This window comes from Moschus berezovskii, chromosome 6 (assembly GCF_049115385.1).
Source record: "Moschus berezovskii isolate FMDL1 chromosome 6, NW_MosBer_1.0, whole genome shotgun sequence".
Classification (NCBI taxonomy): Eukaryota; Metazoa; Chordata; class Mammalia; order Artiodactyla; family Moschidae; genus Moschus; species Moschus berezovskii.
In genome coordinates, this window is record NC_142465.1 from 51,168,385 (window position 1) to 51,191,775 (window position 23,391).

At 39.9% G+C, this 23,391-nt stretch overlaps 1 protein-coding gene across 1 annotated transcript in view; it reads right to left on the minus strand.

The window, feature by feature from the left end:
• Positions 1-5,407, minus strand: part of CAND1 (cullin associated and neddylation dissociated 1) — a 51,797-nt gene extending 46,390 nt beyond the window's left edge. The window contains exon 1 of the mRNA XM_055394197.2: positions 5,012-5,407. Coding sequence (XP_055250172.1) covers positions 5,012-5,079 — 68 coding nt within the window. The 5' untranslated portion in view covers positions 5,080-5,407. The remainder of the gene's footprint in view (positions 1-5,011) is intronic.
• Positions 5,408-23,391: the final 17,984 nt, after the last annotated feature.

Below are 23,391 nucleotides of genomic sequence, written 5' to 3' on the forward strand. Positions count from 1 at the left end.
TCACCGACTCGATGGACATGAGTTTGAGTGAACTCCGGGAGTTGGTGATGGACAGGGAGGCCTGGCGTGCTGTGATTCATGGGGTTGCAAAGAGTCGGACACGACTGAGCGACTGAACTGAACATTAACAAGACAAAATAAGAAAAAAGAAGTTTTAAGGTGGGAGAGGAGAAAGTTGTCAACGAGCAGACTTCTATGGGAGTCCCAGGTGGATTAACCTACAGGCAGTGTCATCTCATTTAGTCAAATATTTTGGGGCTTCCATCATTAGAAACTGTGCCAAGGCGCTGCAAAAAAGTTACAAGCTAGACAGTCAGAGACTGCAACTTAACACACTTGGCTTATTTCTACTGAACTGAAAGTTCCCTGAGGAGGAAACTTATTTATCTTTAATAAATCCAATGCAGAGAGGCAGAAATAATGGTAGAAAGAGATACTCTGTACTGTACAGTGAGTGGTTTTCACAACACTTCTAATACACAAACAATTTTGCTTGCTTGCAACAGAGATTTAAAGGCTACTGGCAAACTGCATCTCCCAGTGAACAAACTACCTTTCAAAGATTTCATACACACCCCACTGCTGTCTCACTTTTTCTCATTACTTCTCTTAGTCATGAATCAACCTGGGACAGTCTTAATATTGTTCATGTAAATAAAAATAATTTTTAGTCATCTTTCTTCTTTCCCAGTTTCCTCAATGAGGTCCCTTTCTCCTATTTTTCAGTGGTGAGACCTAACCATTGCCGATAATGAGTGTTAGCAGTACCTATATCCACACCTCCCTCCAAATCACATTAAGTGAAATCACGTAAATTACTGCCATCAACAGGCAAAGTACTTAGAAAATGCTCAGAAGTCACCTTCTTAAATCTCTGCAAATCTATTTCTTCTGATTAAACCTACTTTTCTTCAAGCTCAAGCAGAACAGATAATTTAGTCTCTCCTGTTATAACTGTTGTCATTCGGTTGCTCAGTTATGTTTGATTTTTGTGACGCCATGGACTGCAGCACACCAGGCTTCCCTGTCCTTTACTATCTCCTGGAGTTCGCTCAAACTCATGTCCACTGAGTCAGTGATGCTATCCAACCATCTCACCCTTTGTTGCCCCCTTCTCCTCCTGCCCTCAATCTTCCCATAACACATTATTGTAAATGCCCACACAGTACTTTCAGCTATTACAGGATCTGTAAGGTCCCTTCCAACTCTGAAAGTGATGAGAGTTCCATAACAGGCCTGAGAGTTTTATGAGCATTTTAAACAGTTTTCAAGGGCAAATGTTTTCCAATAGTTAAAACACAAAAATAAATAAATCTGGTGACAAACCATCATCAAGCTGGGCAAGTCTACAATGCAGTGAATTATTTTAAGATTGCATCAAATAATTTCGGTAGATTTTACAATGATTTCTTAAAGAAACTTTCCCAATCCTTATGCTTTTTTCCTTAACTCTTGAATTAAAATTCAATTCAACTAAAACAAGTTTATCTATTGAGAACTCCCAGGACCAAGGCCCTAAATAAAGTGGAGGATTCAGTTCAATAAGACAAGGTCCCTGCCGGTGTCTAACAAGATTATCTATACCCTCTCCCTGAGTAGTGTTTTGTATAGAGTGCTCTCACACCTGTACTCATTTTCTCTAACTAGAACTTCAAGACCTAGCTCAGATCACACCTTGCAAGTGAATCTCCTTGCTTTCATGGTCTGTGCCACTTAGGCCTGAAAGCTACATACAGCCCTGGGTTACTTTTTACAAATGTCTTAACCATTCAACAAGCATGCAGATAATACTAAAGACAAGCACTAATCTTCAACTTTTTCGAGTCCCTCTTAGGGAATTTAAAGTGTCTTCTAGCACAAAATATTCCACAAGCCTAACTTAGAACTGAAATTTAAGGTCTTATTCTTAATGTCCCCCGGTAAAAACCTTGGTGAAGTAGAACACGGTAGCTGACAGTTTATGCCCTGAGGGTATCTGGAAACCCTAGATCTACTATTGTCAAACTGACCTTGGGCAAGCACTTATTGCCAGATCCAAGTTTCCTCAACTGTAACAGAGACTGTTTGTATCCACTTTATTAAAGTTGTAAGGATCAAATGTATAAAGTCCACAGTAAGAATTAACTATTATGTACACAGAGAGAAAACAATGGTAAAAAATTTTTTTAGTTTTTGATTCTCTGGAATACTTTAATTCAGTTGGTGGTGACATGAAAATAAAAGCAGAATATCAGTAGATACCTCAACCCACTGAATATTCAGGATTAATATTTATAAACGAAGCACTTGCTTTATTTGTGCACATTAAAGTTTTCATTGTTATCTACAGAATCACCAAGCACTAAGCCTTACTATCCCATCTTCAAAGAATACAGAATACTAAAACATGAAAGAAAAAGGACACTAGGTTTTGGTTTTCTCTCCCAATAAATTTGAGCCTATAATTTAAGTCCTCCAGCAACAACAACAACAAAGATCCTAAAATTTAGAAGCCTGCATCCATTTCTTTACCCCCTTTACATTAAAAAACTATGTAGTTATTCAAAGACCTGAAAATCTGGGCCTGTAAGGGAACTTTTGTAATCATCCATGGCCAAGTTTCTCAAAAGTAAAAATTTAATCTCAAAGTAGCCTGCCCAAGATATCAGATAGTTTACAACGAAGAATTCTACAGGACTAGAACCTGTATTTGTGACTAGCAGTCATATTCTCTTTGGATTCCACCATGAGGAAAATGATTTTTTCTTCCTTTTGGATGTACTGTTTTCTTTTTCCCCTTAGCACAAGGTAAAGCAGTCTTCATACGGAAAGATTTTCTATAATGTTAATTAATCTTGTCCTCAAGATCCTTCTAGCATTAGGTATTTAAAAACATGTGACTACAACGACGATATTTCCAGCAAAATAAACAAGCATATAAATTTCTAAAAAAAAATTAGCATCATTTTAAAATAGAACACATGTATTCAAATACAGAAAAATCTTGTACTTGACTGCAAATGCTGTTTTAATTAATCTCTTACATGTCAGTTATTTAACATACATAGTGCTTTGGCTTCAAAGTCTTGTCTATTACTAAATGATGTGAGCGTATTACAAGTTTTAAAAACATAATTATTAAAAATATCTTTATGACAAATTACTGAAAGTCACTTACTGTTCCTAGGCATATTTTCTATAATATTCACCAACTATTAGAAATATATCATTTTTAGGAGATTAAGTAATCCTCCAAGCAATGTTTTGATTTATTCAAGCCCAAACTGGTAGATAACCCTTATCAAGTTCAACACTGAGTATTACTCTTCCATATAACTTGTAAAAAACCCTCAAGCTTATATATATTACTTTCTTTTACAAAAAATGTAAGGAGGGTTCAGTAAGTAATCACAATGCAGTATCATCACATGACTTGATTTCTGTATTTTTAATGGCTTGCACTGAAAGCAAGCAAAGCTCCAAAGGGAAACAACATTCTAATCCTTTAAGGAACAACTTTTATTTCCCCCAATAATTTTTATTTTCACCCTAGAACTCACAAACCTAAAAATACCCCAAATAATCGTCTCTTCCCAAAACACTAAAATATTTATTATGAGCAAACTAATTTTAAAAGTTTTGAATGCAATACTTAAAAACTCCCTAGGTAGCAAAACTTTTTGAAAATCATTCTTGGCTTTGAAGCCACAGAACCAAAACGTATTTCACTGGCAATCTTAATATACCGGCGTAACAATTTGACTAGCAACACGATTATCACATTTTTCATGATTCTTTCACAAACATAAAAAATTTTCCCCAGGACCTAAGGTTTGGGTGTGTTTTCAGGTTTTAAAACGTAATGTTCATACAAAAAAAACAAAAAACAAAAAACCCTTCGGCCAAAATTCAAATCGAAGACTATTTGTTCTTCCCTTTAAAATGCACAAAAAATACAACCACTAGAGAACAAAACAAGTATCAAAAAATATAAAAACCCGCTTCAGATCGGAAGCTTACTTAAATTCAATTCGTGATGGAATAGAAGGCGGGAAGCAAGGAACGTAGCAATTACTACTGTGCAAAAAAGAAAAAAGAAAAACCAAGATAATCGGTGAAAATATAACAATTCTTCAATATGCATGTGACCAAGGTCTGGAACCAACAGCACAAGTCTCCAGGAACAGAACTTTATAACAAACCTTCATATTCACCGCCCCTATATTAGAAAACTCCTTTCAATAAGATCCATTTGTTCCCTGTACTTTTTTGTTTACGGTTCAGCAATTCACCTTTCTAGCAGTAATTTTGAATATAAGGAAATAAGACTGAAACCCTGAGTTCCTGCTTGGGTTTTTACCTGCTAAGAAAAATGACAAGAGATGCTGGCGGGAAAACTCTAGGAGTCAAGTTTCCACCATCCCGGCTCCCCCTCCACCTTCTTACCACCTTCACTAAAGGGATAATCCAAAGAAAAAGTTTATAACCCAACCCCGAAGACTTGGGAGGAAAAGCAAATCGTTCAAGCAGAATGCACCTAGGCCCGCTCACATCTGCGGGAAAGGAGACGCAGCTGGGACCCCGCGTGGGCAGCAGCTGCAGCAGCTCGGGCCCCACGAGCAGGGCGGCCTAGCGCCTCGGGCAGGCCGGCGGGTAGGCCTGGCCTCCACGTCTCCAAGCCTAGAGTGACTCCCTTGCCCACAGTGGTGCGTGGTCTCGCCCCTTCCCGCTACCTGGGACGCGAAGTCACGTCCTGGGAGGGCAGAGCATGCGGAGGGGGCGGTGGGGGACGCAGAAGGGGCCTAAGACCGGAGATGGGCAACGGCCTAGAGGAAATAACGGGGGAAGGGGGTTAGAAGGTGGGCGAGGAAAGGGGCCTGCTGGGATCGGGGAGCGGAGGGTGGCCTGGAGGCATCGGGAAAGCCGAGGAACCAGTTAAGGCCAAAGGGGTGGGGCAAGGCCTGTATGAGGGCCAGGGCCGCGGATGGGGGACGCCCGCCGAGGCGGACTGAGGGTCGGATTTCGGCCTCACCTGAAGTCCTTGTCGCTGGATGTCATTTTTTCCAGCAAATTGGAAATGTGGTACGAGGCGCTCGCCATGTTGACGGCCTCAATCCCGCCCGCCGGCGTTGCTGGTGCTGCTGCCCGCCGCCGCTGGGGCTCCTCCTCTCGCTCGCGGCAGCTCCCGCTTCCAGGGTCGCAGCGCGACGCAGACGCTAACTAGGGAGGCGCCTCGACAGGCTGCCCCCTCCCCGGCAAGGCGTGGGCCTGTCCCGGGGGAAGCAGAGGCTAAGGGGCCGGCCTAACGACGGCGCTGCTCGCCGGAGAACGGGCTCATGAGCGGCGTGGAGTACAGCAGGGCCTCTCCGAAGAGTCGGACACTTCCACTCCCTCCGCACTCGTTCCCTAGGGCAAGAGGCCAAAACCCGCCTCCTTCCCTCCGGGGGCGGGCACTGTAGACGCGAGACGCTACGGAAAGCTAAGGTCAGAGTTCACGGAGGTCTCCCCACGCACGCTGTGGAGACGCCAGATAAAGGGCAATCCTGTTGGCTGAGGCCCATGTCAATCTACACGTGATTTCCCCCCCTTCAGAGGCCTGCCTACACCCAAAGGAGCTGATCTCGCGAGACTTGAAAGCGACGGTTAAAGGACCGGGTGGCCAGGGGGATGAGGATACCTTCATCCGAAAAAAACTTGTTTCCCGTACGACAGTAAGAAAAAAAGTTTACGATTTTTAAGGCGCACAAGGCCTGGGAATAAAACTAATTAACAGGTTAGCCTGGGGCACCAGCAGAATAATTATTATAAGGAGCTTTCGTTTGGAATCGGACGTGGGGCCTACATCGCCTTAAACACGATGGTGTAATGTTGCCACGTGAAAACCACAAACCCCAGAATTCAGTCGGCATGTTATACTGGGTTAGGGTATGATTGGCTGAAGAAATTTGTAGCTTCCTTATTGGCTCCCGTGTGAGGAGTGAATGCTGGGATTTGTAGTCTGGCAATGCAGCCGTGCTGGCTGAAATCTTTGGAGCGCGGCGGGCGAGGTTTCTGCAGCAGATTCGAATTTTCTCGTACAGCTGTTTTTGGTGTTATGGGGTCTATGCTGAGCTAGGCTGCTGCGATCTGGGCAGGCGCATTGCGGCTGAGTTGATGTTCTTGGCAGAGGCCTAGTAGCGACTTATAGCACTAATCCAGGAATGGGGTAGTTGCCTCATTCTCAGAGGGCAACCAGTGCTTCTGCTGGGGCTCTCAACGTACATTGAAGAGCCAGACCACTAGAGCAAGAAGAACGTAATAAAACCAAAGGCCATGACCGATTATTGTATTCGGGGCTTACTCCTTTTGTTTAGAATTACTAAACGATTATCCTCTGTGTGCAGCGTTTGTGGAATTGACAATCCTGCAGCTATTTCATTGTTCCTTAAATCATACACAGACAGCAATCGGGTATCAGATACCAAATCACATGTGAAGGTGGCCAAGTTTTTATCGCCTTTATTCTAATTGAAGCTAGCTAACAAGGCCTTCCTTTAAAAAAAGAGAGAAAACCTAGTTAAGAGACCAGGAAAATTCAGTCTCAATCTGTTGTTGCTCCTGTTGGGATAAAAAAAATTTAATGGCTTCTTCCAAGTGTTAAATCTCAACATTTCTCTACCGTTCTTTCCTATAACACCAAATGTTAATTTAGTGTCTTAGAAAAGACAGACATAGTTACAGGCAATAACAAAATAGATGAAACATGATCTGTTCTCATCATTCACATTTAAATGTCACCTCATTACTTGTTTAATACTGTTTTCCTCCGCAGTAGTACCATCTCTCTTCCCTCATTTTACCCAAGTCTGCTATTAGTAGGTCCATGAGTACTTCAGCCATAATTCCTTTCTGCTCTAAACAACTTTTTCAGAGTATTTAATATAAATTATACACACACCACATTGGAGAAGGAAATGGCAACCCACTCCAGTGTTCTTACCTGGAGAATCCCAGGGACGGTGGAGCCTGGTGGGCTTCCGTCTATGGGGTCACGGAGAGTCGGACACGACTGAAGTGACTTAGCAGCAGCAGCATACACACACCACACATCACACACAAGCTACTCATTTAACTTGTGTGAACCTCAAGGCCTAAAATCTCAATAATTTAGTGAAACCCCCCCTTTTTTTAGCCCGAATCTATTAAATCTAGTAAATCTAATAAGTCATGTATCTGCCTTTGTGTGTATAAATCCTTTCATTTATCAATTTACAACTGAACGATAATATTTGTAGTAAGACAGCTTAAATTTAAATCCTGTTTACTGCTACTTATTAACTGTCTTAGGCAATTCATTTTAAGCTCTCTGAGCCTCTGTTTCTTCGAGGATGACACAATGATGGACAGACTGTTTCTCCATAGGGCTGGTTTAAGAGTCAAATGAGCCATTGTCTTAGTCTGCCAGGATTGCCATAAGAAAATTGGGTGACTTAAACCAGAGAAATTTATTTTCTCAACAGTTGTAGAGGCTGAGGCCTTGGCTTGTAGACAGCCACCTTCTCATTGTGTCCTCACATAGACTTTCTATCCACCCACATCCTCCTGTCTCTTTGTCATAAGGACACCAATCATAGGGCGCCACTTTTTAGCCTCATTTAACCTTAATTGTATCCTCACTTTGGAGAAGGCAATGGCAACCCACTCCAGTACTCTTGCCTGGAAAATCCCATGGGTGGAGGAGCCTGGTAGGCTGCAGTCCACGGGGTCGCTAAGAGTTGGACACGACTGAGCAACTTCACTTTCACTCTTCACTTTCATGCATTGGAGAAGGAAATGGCAACCTACTCCAGTACTCTTGCCTGGAGAATCCAAGGAACGGCAGAGCCTGGTGGGCTGCCGTCTATGGGGTCATACAGAGTCGGACACGACTGAAGCCACTTAGCAGCAGTATCCTCATTTAACCTTAATTATCTCCTTAAATGCTCCAAATACTGTCTCCAAATACTGTCTCCAAATACTGTCTCCAAATACTGTCATAATGGAGGTTAGGGCTTCAACTTATGAATTTGAAGAGGAGGGGAGAATTCCGTCCATAGCAAATATCCCATATGAAGTGCTCAGCACATTGTCTGAACATAATAATAACTAATTTTTTTGCACTTGCAAAGGTCATGCAAAGCATCTTATAAAAGTTGACTATTATTATTATTACTATATTCTCTGTCTTGTCCCTATCCCAAACCATCCTACATAACCAGTTTAGAGTTTGCCAAAACTTTGTTTTTGTGGTGCTGCTCACCAATTTTATTAGTTCCCTGGGTCTCTACTACTGAATAAGGTTCAGATGTTTGCAATCAGTGACTTCCTTCATCTGTCCCTAATCGTTTCTGATCTTTCTCCTACTATTATAGGAATTGCTTAGGCATTTTGCTTATAGGAATCTGCTTTTTAAGTATGAGAGACGCAGAGAGGTTAAGAAACTTGCCAGAGATAGCAGTGAAAAGCAATCGGGATTAAAACTCAGGCAGTGCTGCTTCAGAACCTATGCCTCCAAACGTCTATACTGGAATGCCTCTCACCTCCCCGCACCTCCCCTGTCTCCCTTTCTAAGATCTTGAACCAATCATCATGTTTATATGCTAGCCTCCAACTACAGTATAAGTTCCTTAGAGTTTATACCAACTTTAAATCACTTCTGCTCCGTTCAAGTTCTTACCCTGTACCAAATTCATAGTAGGCACTCAATAGTACTTAATTTTATTTTGTGTTCTTGACCACTTAGAGGTTTGATTTGCATATCACCGAGTATAGCTTGTCACTCAACAGTGGGAAAACGTTTTCCTTTAAAAATCTGTAAATGCTAAATTAATGATAAGTGCAAAAGAAAATAGTCTAGATAAAGCTATCTTCTTAGAATTTTCTTCTTGGTCAGTGGTCATAATGCAAAACTGAGGCAAGAAATTTGATATTTTAAAAAATGGGGTCTTTCTAGCTGTTGGGAGGTCCTTCAAATATAAACCAGCAGTTTAGCTTGTTTCTCATTTAATTGAGTGTCTACACTGTGCCAGACACACCCTCCTGTCTATATCAGGACCACCTTGGGAAGAGAGGACTCAAGGAAAAATATGGTTATTAGTTTGCAGAGTGATGGGTCTTTCCTCCTCTTCCCACTCAAAAATAAAAAAAGAAAAACCCAAACAGGAAAACAAAAGAAACCCACTCAGAAAAAATGAGTCTCTCTGTGTGGAGAGAAGGACTTGGAAAGCTTTGAGGTTTGCCCAAGGTGTTTTCCAGGTGAAGGAAAATATTTGACAGAGTGCATCAGAAAGCAGTAATCGGAAAACAAAACAAGAGAGAAACAGTTCATATATGTACCCCAAAGCTTCAGATTACTTATCCTTTGGTTGGTCACCTATTGATCTATACCTATTTGAGGAGGGCAGAAGAGAAATGGAGGCTAGAGAGGGATATTGCATTATAGCAGCTACATTCCCTCTTATTTTTAAAAATACCCACCAAGGGTGGGTGGCAGTCACCCCTTATAGAAGTGATTTTGTTACCATTATCCTTCCAGTGCCCTCCATTTAGTGTGTCAAGGATGAATGTGTCTCCAGTGGGCAAACTAAACAGCTCCCTCCAAAGTACTGATAAGTTGGCTTGAGTGCCCTCTCTCTCTGCCATATGAAGACACAGAAAGACGGTAGTCACCTGCAAGCTAGCAAGAGAGTTCTATGGGTATTTTGTTATGGTAGCCCAAGCTGACAAATAAAAGTCTGCAGCCACCTGATACATTCAAGCATAGAATTTCTTAAGGTCCTGCCTGTTACCATCTCAAGGGAAAGAGTACCATAAAACATATTTTTGTAATCATTGTTCCATTGCTAATTTTTTTTCTGAACTGAATGCTGAACTGGTGATGTGGAAGAAGAGAGTCTTGATAGAAAATAAGTTTAGTTGTCATTTATCTTAGTACAGCCTTATGCCAAGTAAATGTGAACTGTACTCATGTCATACATTTGCTGAAAATTGAGTTCTGTACTTCTTACATTTGCTGTAAATTGAGTTAAAGGAACTAAGGAAAATAGAGCTGTTTTTTCAACTAGTTATTAATTTTTGAAATATAATTGTTGAGTGTCAAAGCTGATATGGTAATAACGTAGGTAAAGGGCAGTTCTGATTTGTGTTTCAGTATAGAGAGCTTTGCACACAAATGAACAGATACAAAATGCTTCCTATTACAGATCATTTATCAATACTGAATTCAGCTTAGATGCAAAAGAAAGTAAATGCTATACAACACTTACCTTAAGATTTATTTCCATTTGATTGAAAGCACCCAAACAACTAGAGTTTTTCCTATAATCTGCTGTCTTCTATATAACTGATAGAATTTTTTAATTTTTAGTGGCACTCTAAATCAAATTTAATTGTCATTCTGTGAAGGAATTACTCTTTTAGAGATAGAAATACATTTGCATCGTATTAGATAAAATCACAAAGATTAAGTCACAAAGTTTCTTTACTTGGAATATCTTTCATTTCTTTCTCACTTTTGACTTTTATAGTAATATTGACCATCATCTGGCATTTTAAAATTGTAACATTTTCTGATATGAACTTATAAAGGCACTGTCCAGGATTTTCAGACAACTAAAAATAGAACTTTATAAATGTAAAGGTGGTTATCAGTTTTGGCAGAAGGATGCAGAAGAAAGGGCTAGAATTCAACAAATGCTGCATTTTGCTATAAATACAGATGTTTTCTGAAGATGACTTGTCCGGTTACTTTAAAAGATAATCTGCTTACTACCAAGTGAAAGTTTTAATTTGCAGGGTGGCGGGGGGGGGAAGGTGTGAAAGACTAAAGAGAAATCATGAGCCCACAGAATCTGGGATTGGAAAAAAAATCAGAAAAAATAAAATTGAGGCAGGGGAAAATTACTAATTTTAGTGAAAATGAATTTAATGAAGTGGTACTGAGATTCTCTCAGCAATGAATATTTATACAATGAAATTAGTCCATTATTATTACTTATACTATCAGATAAAATGGTAAAAATATCACCTTCTAGAAAAAAATGCCAATCCTAAAATATATTTTTTGCTCTTATCGTTTTGGAAAATACAGACTTTTCTGTGTGATCAAGTAAACTGTCTTTGTACTTCATGGAGAATACAGTAAAATTTTCCGTCAATTTGTAAGTGTGAGAGCTTTGTTACAGTGGATATAGTTATTAATATTTAAGATATGGTGCAACTAGAATTGGTTGGGAAGAAAATGTTTATTGATTGAGGTAAACTATTACTTTTAACAGTATAACCAAAGCTTAACACAGGAAAAAATATTTGCAGAACATTTATTTGACAAAGGACTTGTATTTAGAACTCATATAACTCCATAATAAGAAGACAGAAATCTATGCTTAAAAATAAGTGAAAGATTTGAAAGACACTTCACTGAAGAAGCTACAGGATGACAAATAAATGAAAAGGTGCTCAATATCATTAGTATCAGGGAAAGGTAAAGCTACATGAGACATCACTACATATTTATCAGAATAGTTAAAATGAAAAAGAGTGATCTTACCAAGTGTTGGTGAGGATATAGCAGAACAGGAATTCATGCACTGCTGGTATGGAACAGTTGGCAGTTTCTTAAAAGCTAAAATAATCTACATGTAACTCAGGTATTCCATTCCTGGGTGTCTACCCAAAAGAACTGAAAGCATATGTTTACACAAAGACAAGAACATGATTTTTTCTTACCAGATTTATTTGTCATGCCAGACTGGAAACAACCCAAATATTTGTTAACAAGAGAACAGATAAGCACATTGTGATGTATCCATACAGTGGAATACGTCCTAGAGATAAAGAGGAGCAAAACATTAATACACACCCATGGATGAGTCTCTGAATCATCGTTCTGAGTGAAATAAATCAGAGGAAAAAACATACATAATCTATGAATCTATTTTTATATGATTTTAGAAATTGAAAAAGTCAATCTGTAGGGACACAGAGCAGATCAGTGGTTGCCTAGGAATGAGTGTGGAGACAGGGACAGATTATTAAGGGCTCCAGGACAGTCTTGGAGTTGATGAAAATGTTTTTTAATTGCAGTAATGATTTCACATGTGTGTACATATGTCAGAACTCATCAATGCATGCACTTTAAATGTATGTTTATCAAATGTCAATTACATCTCAGTCTAGATCTGATTGATAGAGTGCCTGATGAACTCTGGACGGAGGTTCGTGACATTGTAAAGGAGACAGGGACCAAGACCATCCCCATGGAAAAGAAATGCAAAAGAGCGAAATGGCTGTCTGAGGAGGCCTTACAAATAGCTGTGAAAAGAAGAGAGACGAAAAGCAAAGGAGAAAAGGAAAGATATAAGCATCTGAATGCAGAGTTCCAAAGAATAGCAAGGAGAGATAAGAAAGCCTTCCTCAGTGATCAATGCAAACAAATAGAGGAAAACAACAGAATAGGAAAAACAAGAGAGCTCTTCAAGAAAATTAGAGATTCCAAAGGAACATTTCATGCAAAGATGGGCTCGATAAAGGACAGAAATGGTATGGACCTAACAGAAGCAGAAGATATTAAGAAGAGGTGGCAGGAATACACAGAAGAACTGTACAAAAAAGATCTTCACGACCAAGATAGTCACGATAACGTGATCACTGACCTAGAGCCAGACATCTTGGAATGTGAAGTCAAGTGGGCCTTAGAAAGCATCACTACGAACAAAGCTAGTGGAGGTGATGGAATTCCAGTTGAGCTATTTCAAGTCTTGAAAGATGATGCTGTGAAAGTGCTACACTCAATATGCCAGCAGATTTGGAAAACTCAGCAGTGGCCACAGGACTGGAAGAGGTCAGTCTTCATTCCAATCCCAAAGAAAGGCAATGCCAAAGAATGCTCAAACTACCGCACAATTGCACTCATCTCACACGCTAGTAAAGTCATGCTCAAAATTCTCCAAGCCAGGCTTCAGCAGTATGTAAACCGTGAACTCCCAGATGTTCAAGCAGGTTTTAGAAAAGGCAGAGGCACCAGAGATCAAATTGCCAACATCCGCTGGATCATGGAGAAAGCAAGAGAGTTTCAGAAAAACATCTATTTCTGCTTTATTGACTATGCCAAAGCCTTTGACTGTGTCGATCACAATAAACTGTGGAACATTCTGAAAGAGATGGGAATCCCAGACCACCTGACCTGCCTCTTGAGAAACCTGTATGCAGGTCAGGAAGCAACTGTTAGAACTGGACATGGAACAACAGACTGGTTCCAAATAGGAAAAGGTGTACGTCAAGGTTGTATATTGTCACCTTGCTTATTTAACTTCTATGCAGAGTACATCATGAGGAACGCTGGGCTGGAAGAAGCACAAGCTGGAATCAAGATTGCTGGGAGAAATATCAATAACCTCAGATATGCAGATGACACTACCCTTATGGCAGAAAGTGAAGAGGAACTCAAAAGCCTCTTGATGAAAGTGAAAGAGGAGAGTGAAAAGGTTGGCTTGAAGCTCAACATTCAGAAAACAAAGATCATGGCATCTGGTCCCATCACTTCATGGGAAATAGATGGAAAAACAGTGGAAACAGTGTCAGACTTTGTTTTTTTGGGCTCCAAAATCACTGCAGATGCTGATTGCAGCCATGAAATTAAAAGACGCTTGCTCCTTGGAAGGAAAGTTATGACCAACCTTGATAGTATATTAAAAAGCAGAGACATTACTTTGCCAACCAAGGTCCATCTAGTCAAGGCAATGGTTTTTCCCGTGGTCATGTATGGATGTGAGAGTTGGACTGTGAAGAAGGCTGACCGCCGAAGAATCGATGCTTTTGAACTGTGGTGTTGGAGAAGACTCTTGAGAGTCCCTTATACTGCAAGGAGATCCAACCAGTCCATTCTAAAGGAGATCAATCCTGGATGTTCATTGGAGGGACTGATGCTAAAGCTGAAACTGCAATACTTTGGCCACCTCATGCGACGAGTTGACTCACTGGAAAAGACTCTGATGCTGGGAAAGGTTGGGGGCGGGAGGAGAAGGGGACGACGGAGAATGAGATGGCTGGATGGCATCACCGACTCTGTGGACATGAGTTTGAGTGAACTTCGGGAGTTGGTGATGGACAGGGAGGCCTGGCGTGCTGTGATTCATGGGGTCGCGGAGAGTCGGACACGACTGAGCGACTGAACTGAACTGAAAGATGCAAAAATAATGATAAAAACAGAAGCCAAATTATTTTAAAACAAACATATTTAGAATACAAGAGTCAAAGTAAGTTTAGTCTTCTTTAATGAATGTTCCTCAGAAGACAATGTTTGACTTGAGGCATAAGAAAAATAACAGTATTATCATGACGACGAGCAAGAGACTTTTGCTCCAGAGGAGCAGCAAGGAATTGTTTAAAAAGAGTATATATTTTCATATATATCTATAATCGTTATAAGAAATTTTATAAACTATAGATAGACACTACCTATAGTTTTATAACGGAGAAGGCAATGGCAAGCCACTCCAGTACTCTTGCCTGGAAAATCCCATGGATGGAGGAGCCTGGTGGGCTGCAGTCCATGGGGTCGCTAAGGGTCGGACACGACTGAGCGACTTCACTTTCACTTTTCACTTTCACACATTGGAGAAGGAAATGGCAACCCACTCCAGTGTTCTTGCCTGGAGAATCCCAGGGATGGCGGAGCCTGGTGGGCTTCCGTCTATGGGTCACACAGAGTCGGACACGACTGAAGTGACTTAGCAGCATACTTTTATAAATTTTATATACTATATTTATGACAAAGATGTTTATGTGCTAATGCTTCACTTAAAATTACTTAGTATAGTCTCCCAAGGCAACAGATGTAGAAGCAAAAATAAACAAATGAAGCCTAATCAAACTTAAAAACTTTTGTACAACAAAGGAAACCATAAACAGAATGAAAAGGCACCCTATAGATTGGGAGAAAATGTTTGCAAATGGTGCAGCTGATAAGGGCTTAATTTCCAAAATACACAAACAGGTCATACAGTTCAACAACTACCCAATTGAAAAATGGATAGGAGATCTACATAGATACTTTTCCAGAGAAGACCTGTAGGTTGCCAACAGGCAGAAGAAAAGATGCTCAACACTGCTAATTATTAGAGAAATGCAAATCAAAACTACAATGAGGTATCACCTCACAACGGTCAGAACAGGCATCATTAAAATGTCTACAGATAACAAATGCTCCAGAGGGTGTGGAAAAAAGGGAACCCTCCTACACTGTTAGTAGGAATGTAAATTGGTGAAGCCACTATGGAAACATCAAAGTTCCTACCACAATATTTTAAAGTAGTTAGCCTCCAATTAAAATTTTAAAAAATAAAAGAACTAAAGAGTGGCGTATGTGTGAAAGTTGCTCAGTTGTGTCCCGACTCTTTGCAGCCCCATGGACTATACAGTCCACAGAATTCTCCAGGCCAGAATACTGGAGTGGGTAGCCTTTCCCTTCTCCAGGGGATCTTCCCAACCTAGGGATCGAACCCAGGTCTCCCACATTGTAGGAGGATTCTTTACCAGCTGAGCCACAAGGGAAGCCACAAGAGTTGCCATATCATACAGCAATCCCACTGCTGGGCATATACATAGAAAAAACTATAACTCAAAAAGATGCAGGCACTCCTGTGTTCATAGCAGCACTGTTAACAATAGCCAAGACATAAGCAGTAACCTAAACATCCATTGACAGATGAATGGATAAAGAAGATGTATATACAGTGGAATATTACTCAGCCATAAAAAGAATGAAATAATGCCATTTGCAGCAACATGGATGGACCTAGTGAAGTACAGGAAAGACATACTAAGTGAAGTAAAGGAAAGGCAAATACCACGTGATATCATTTAATGTGGAATCTAAACTATGACACAAGTGAAAAACATCTGCAAAACAGAAACAGACTCGCAGACCTAGAGAACAAACTCGTGATTGTCAAGGGGGAGAGGTAAAGGGGGAGAAAAGTGGGGGAGGGATGGATTGGGAGAGTGAGGCTGCTGCTGCTTCTGCTGCTGCGTCGCTCAGTCGTGTCCGACTCTGTGCGACCCCATGGATTGCAGCCGACCAGGCTCCACCATCCGTGGGATTTTCCAGGCAAGAGTACTGGAGTGGGCTGCCATTGCCTTCTCCGAGGCTAGCAGATGTAAGCTATTATATATAGAGGGAATAAACAGCATCCTACTGTACAGCACAGTGAACTATATTCAGTGTGTGTGCTTAGTCGCTCAGTTGTGTATGACTCTTTGCAACCCCATGGACTGTAGCCTACCAGTCTCCTCTGTCCATGGAATTTTTCAGGCAAGAATATTGGTGCGGGTTGCCATTTCCTACTCTAGGGGATCTTCCTGACCCAGGGATCAAATCCACATCTCCTACATTGGCAGGCAAATCCTTTACCACTAGTGCCACCTGGAAACCCAACTATATTCAATATCCTGTGACAAATCATAATGGAAAAGAATATTAAAAGAATGTATATACATATGTGTATAATTGAATTACTTTGCTGTACAGAAGAAATTACATTCTAAATCAACTATATTTCAATTAAATGGTTAAAAATAAATAGATCTATTTATAAGATATTAGTTTTCTGAACATATAATCAATTATTTTGCCTGTGTTCTACTCCCATATTTCCAATGGTTCTGGCACATTTCTGCTTAGATATTGCACAGTTACATTACATTCAATATGTTATACACATAGCCAATTGATTCAGAGTGTAGGCTCTAACTCACAAAGACCTAGGTTCAAATCTTGGATATACCACTTAATCCATCATCTGGACAACTACTCTAAAATAGCATAATGCTAACAGTATCTAGGGTTGTATGAGATGAATGTAAAATACTTGGCACAGCTACTTTATAAATAATACCTATTATTAAAAACCAAAATGATTTTTCTCCAAAAAATGAGCCCTCTTACCTACCACTGCATTTCTTCTCACAGGTCCTACAAATATTCCCAGCTGTTAGATGGAAAATCTTGGGAAAATATTTGAATTTTGTATTTTTCTATATTCACTTCAACACCAGTTGTTCATTAAAGTATCACTTAGATTTTCCATTTCTAATAAATTCCCAATACAATTTGTCTCTCTAGGCTCTGCTCAGTTTACCACCATATAGCATTCATTAAGCCCTTGCCACACTAGATGCTGCTGGGTGATTTAGATAAGTTACTTATCCTCACTAAACTTCAGTTTTCTCCACTGCAAATTGAGGATGACTGTATAATGCACTTAACGTCCTTTTTACTGTGCCTGATACAAGAGTAATTGCCTGAAAAATGGGAGTTACTTTTACTATGTCCTACTTCTATTCAATATTTATAATTAATGGTCATTTTAGCTTTTTCGGTTGTCACATCTCACCATTGCTTCATTGATTTTACAGTTCACAGAATCCTGTAAACATTTCCATACTTGCACTGCACTGTGGTTATTTCCCTTGTCACTCACTCCTCATCTTTCACAGTTAGGGTATTCCAAACCATTCTCAGCTCTGACTGAACTTAGAATCAACTGAAATGCCTCTTAAAAATACTCAGCCAAAACCAATTAAATAAAAATCTCTAATGTGCGATTGGTTTTGAGAACCACAATTTTGTTTTGCTTGTTTGTTTTTGGTTTTGTTGTTCTTGTTTTGCTTTCTTTTGTTTGGCATTTAATTATAGGATTTGGTTTAGGTTCTGAAGATCTTGGAGAAGGGCATGGCAACCCACTCTAGTATTCTTGCCTGGAGAATTTCATGGACAGAGGACCTTGGTGGGCTACAGTCCGTGGGGTCGCAAAGAGTCAGACACGACTGAAGCGACTTAGCACACACGCACTGAAGATATTATTTGGATCTTGTCTTTACTATGAGACATGCTAGCTGTTCTTTGCAGTTACTAAGTTTCTGCTAATTTAGGCATCATGCAGCAATACCCTTGACCAAATCATTGGTAAAAAAGAGAAATAAGATAATATAAATCCTGGAGAATTAATTAATGCTGAATTAATGAGAAATTTATCAGTTCAGTTCAGTCACTCAGTCGTGTCCGACTCTTTGCGACCCCATGAATCACAGCACACCTCCCTGTCCATCACCAACTCCTGGAGTTCACTCAAACTCATGTCCATCGAGTCGGTGATGCCATCCAGCCATCTCATTCTCTGTCGTCCCCGTCTCCTCCCGCCCCCAATCCCTCCCAGCATCAGAGTCTTTTCCAGTGAGTCAACTCGTCGCATGAGGTGGCCAAAGTATTGGAGTTTCAGCTTTAGCATCAGTCCTTCCAATGAACACCCAGGATTGATCTCCTTTAGAATGGACTGGTTGGATCTCCTGGAGTCCAAGGGACTCTCAAGAGTCTTCTCCAGCACCACAGTTCAAAAGCATCAATTCTTCGGCGATCAGCTTTCTTCACAGTCCAACTCTCACATCCATACATGACCACGGGAAAAACCATAGCCTTGACTAGATGGTCCTTGGTTGGCAAAGTAATGTCTCTGCTTTTTAACATGCTATCTAGGTTGGTCATAACTTTCCTTCCAAGGAGTAAGCATTGTTTAATTTCATGTCTGCAATCAGCATCCTCAGTGATTTTGGAGCCCAAAAAAAATAAAGTCTGACACTGTTTCCCCATCTATTTCCCATGAAGTGATGGGACCAGATGCCATGATCTTTGTTTTCTGAATGCTGAGCTTTAGGCCAACCTTTTCACTCTCCTCTTTCACTTTCATCAAGAGGCTTTTAAGTTCCTCTTCACTTTCTGCCATAAGGGTGGTGTCATCTGCATATCTGAGGTTATTGATATTTCTCCCAGCCATCTTGATTCCAGCTTGTGCTTCTTCCAGCCCAGCGTTCCTCATGATGAACTCTGCATATAACTTAAATAAGCAGGGTGACAATATACAACCTTGATGTACTCCTTTTCCTATTTGGAACCAGTCTGTTGTTGCATGTCCAGTTCTAACTGTTGCTTCCTGACCTGCATACAGGTTTCTCAAGAGGCAGGTCAGGGGGTCTGGTATTCCCATCTCTTTGAGAATTTTCCACAGTTTATTGTAATCCACACAGTCAAAGACTTTGGCATAGTCAATGAAGCAGAAAGAGATGTTTTTCTGGAACTCTCTTGCTTTTTCCATGATCCAGCGGATGTTGGCAATTTCATCTCTGGTGTCTCTGCCTTTTCTAAAACCTGCTTGAACATCTGGAAGTTCATGGTTCACATATTGCTGAAGCCTGGCTTGGAGAATTTTGAGCATGATTTTACTAGCGTGTGAGATGAGTGCAGTTGTGCGGTAGTTTGAGCATTCTTTGGCATTGCCTTTCTTTGGCATTGGAATGAAGACTGACCTTTTCCAGTCCTGTGGCCACTGCTGAGTTTTCCAAATTTGCTGGCATATTGAGTGCAGCACTTTCACAGCATCATCTTTCAGGATTTGAAATACCTCAACTGGAATTCCATCACCTCTGCTAGCTTTGTTCGTAGTGATGCTTTCTAAGGCCTACTTGACTTCACATTCCAAGATGTCTGGGTCTAGGTCAGTGATCACGCCATCGTGATTATCTTGGTCATGAAGATCTTTTTTGCACAGTTCTTCTGTGTATTCTTGCCACCTCTTCTTAATATCTTCTGCTTCTGTTATGTCCATACCATTCCTGTCCTTTATTGAGCCCATCTTTGCATGAAATGTTCCCTTGGTATCTCTGCTGCCGGAGCCGACCTCTGAGAAATTCATTAATTTCCTTAATTCATTAATCAGCACATCAGAGAATATCATTAATCAAGTACTTTAATTATAAGTCTGCATAAGTGCACTGATGATACCTCTTAATAACTGCAAGCACCATCCCTTCTAAATCTTCTACAAATGATATTTTGAAAGAACCTGTCAAAGGACTCTATATATTATAATCCTATCTAAAACTGATATGAGGTTTATCTGGTATGATTTTCTTAATAAATCTATTCTCGTCCTAATCCAAGTTTTCCTTCCTCAGTTCCTAGAGACAACAGTTTATTCTAGAGTTTTACTGGGAGTCATAGTAAGCTCTTGATCCCATAGTTTTCAGTCACTCTCTCTTTTTTTTTTTTTTTTAAGATTTTTAATCTAACCCTATATTTTAAGCACCTTTTCAGTTCTCTCCAAACTCCTAAAGATTACCAGTAACTTCCTGGTGGACTGAGATTATATAGTTTGGTGTCTTGAGATATTGTTCACCCAAGCCTAGAAATAAACAAGAGCAGATGAGTATTTTCCACTATTTTACTGTGTTAATCTCCATTTTTTCTTATTACCACTAATTTTATTCTTTACAAGTGATGATAAATCTTCATAGAAAAGACAGAAACATACTTAAGGAGTCAACAGGGAGTTAAGTAATTGACTTAACTTTCTCTATTCAGTAGCATTGTACCATTCACCCCAGTGGCATTCTTACACACCATTCTCGTTTCCTTAACTTATAAGAGTCATTTTTCTTGCGGTTAATAGTTTTCACAAGCTTCAGAATCTTCTGGGCTTTTAGCCTCACTGACATTTCCATATATTTCTTGCTGCTTCTCAAAATTATTCCTTCCTTTTCTTCTCCTTCTTCTGAATCTTTCCCTCATATTTCTTTTCACATTTTTTTCAAAAGTCTTTTAAATTCATGTACTCACTGGAGAATTCTCTGTGCATTCATATCTATAATTTTACATTCCTCACCTTTTCCCTTTCATCACTGTCCATCAGAGGTTGGCAAACTTTTTCTGTAAAGAGATAGACAGTAGATATTTTAGGTTTTCTGGGCCTGCAGTCTCTGTTGTATTTACTCAACTCTGTCATTGCCGCACAAAAGTAGCCATGGAAGGTACATAAATAAATGAGTGATTATAATCCGATAGAACAATGTTTATGGGCACCTATTTTGGGCTTCTATATACATTTCATATATTATAAAATATTTTTCCTTTGATTCAATATCATTTAAAAATCTATTTTCAGCTTATGAGTCTTATCAAAACAGATAGTTGGGTATAATTCACATGTAGGCTGTAGTTTGTCAGCTCCTGCTAGAGAGGAGTCAAAGTGTTTAATACACACTACAGTCAGTAGGGGAAAGTGATAATAATAAAAATAATCATGTAAATAAACTCTGCTGCTGCTGCTGCTAAATCACTTTAGTCGTGTCTGACTCTGTGTGACCCCATAGACGGAAGCCCTCTCTCTTAAACACATTTCTGTTGGAAACTTGTGGGTTAAATTATATCTACCTAAAAGAGATGTTCTTTTTTAAGTAATAACCTCTAGTATTTGTGAAATATAATGACAAGATTTGGGTCCCCAAAGGCCTGGCATGGTCTTGCAGCTTCTACCATGTACAAAATGAGGAATCACAAATGTTTGGTAATTTGAAATGATAAATGCAAAAAAAGCTACTTTGAGTATATGTATTCACATTATATATATATTAATGTATAGTTTCAGCAATACGTGAACCGTGAACTTAGATGTTCAAGCTCGTTTTAGAAAAGGCAGAGGAACCAGAGATCAAAGTGCCAACATCCGCTGGATCATGGAAAAAGCAAGAGAGTTCCAGAAAAACATCTATTTCTGCTTTATTGACTATGCCAAAGCCTTTGACTGTGTGGATCACTATAAACTGTGGAAAATTCTGAAAGATATAGGAATACCAGACCACCTGACCTGCCTCTTGAGAAACCTGTATGCAGGTCAGGAAGCAACAGTTAGAACTGGACATGGAACAACAGACTGGTTCCAAATAGGAAAAGGAGTACATCAAGGTTGTATACTGTCACCCTACTTATTTAACTTATATGCAGAGTACATCATGAGAAATGCTGGGCTGGAAGAAGCTCAAGCTGGAATCAAGATTGCCAGGAGAAATATCAATAACCTCAGATATGCATATGACACCACCCTTATGGCAGAAGTGAAGAGGAACTCAAAAGCTTCTTGATAAAAGTGAAAGAGGAAAGAGAAAAAATTGGCTCAGCATTCAGAAAACTAAGATCATGGCATCCGGTCCCATCACTTCATGGGAAATAGATGGGGAAACAGTGGAAACAGTGTCAGACTTTATTTTTTGGGGCTCCAAAATCACTGCAGATGCTAATTGCAGCCATGAAATTAAAAGATGCTTACTCCTTGGAAGGAAAGTTATGACCAACCTAGATAGCATATTAAAAAGCAGGGACATTACTTTGCCAACAAAGGTCTGTCTAGTCAAGGCTATGATTTTTCCAGTGGTCATGTATGGATGTGAGTGTTGGACTGTGGAGAATTGATGCTTTTGAACTGTGGTGTTGGAGAAGACTCTTGAGAGTCCCTTGGACTGCAAGGAGATTCAACCAATCCATTCTAGAGGAGATCAATCCTGGGTGTTCATTGGAAGGACTGATGCTGAAGCTGAAACTCCAATACTTTGGCCACCTCATGTGAAGAGTTGACTCATTGGAAAAGACCCTAATGCTGGGAGGGATTGGGGGCAGGAGGAAAAGGGGATGACAAAGGATGAGATGGCTGGATGGCATCACCAACTCAATGGACATGAGTTTGGGTAAACTCCAAGAGTTGGTGATGGACAGGGAGGCCTGGCGTGCTGTGATTCATGGAATTGCAAAGAGTCGGACACAACTGAAGGACTGAACTGAACTGATAGTTTAAAAAGTCATTGCATTGGAACTTGAAAATTATATTGTTTTTTAAAATATATTTTTGTCAGTTTTTTAAGGAAAAAAATATGGAAAGGAATTTGGAGAAAAAGTCAGGGATTACAATAGTGTACTATTCTAGAGGAAAATATTAGGAAACAAGAGAATACAATTTAGGTGGAGAGATACTGAAAATAAAAGAAATTCATTAATTGAGAGAATGGTCTTATTTTATATTCTATGTCTAAAATTTTTGTTCTTCCTTGACTCTTCCCAATACACAATAGATAGTTAATGATACATTAGTGGTCAGATGATTTGATGCTACAATGCTACCACGCCAGGCCTTTGGGGATCCCAGTGTAGTGACAATACTTCATAAAATGCTGTCTGCAGAGGAGTCTGGACTCTTCAGTCAGTCAGACTTGAGCTCTTCTTTGATCTGTCATCTGTAACCTGTGATCCGGGGCAAAACAGCTGGTACTGTTTTTCAGGCTGATGATTCAAAATGCCACAATATACAACATGTGGACTAGAGGGAAGTGACTAGTTCTGACTATAGTGAGGACGGATTTCAAAGTACTAGAGAAGGAAATAAAATTAGAGGGAGACTTTGAAACACGGCTAAGACTACAGAAGGTTGAACTGGAATGGGCCCAGGAGAAAACAAAATATTCTTTAGTTTATAAATAAACACCCATTGTTTTAAATATTTATCTTATTATTTGACT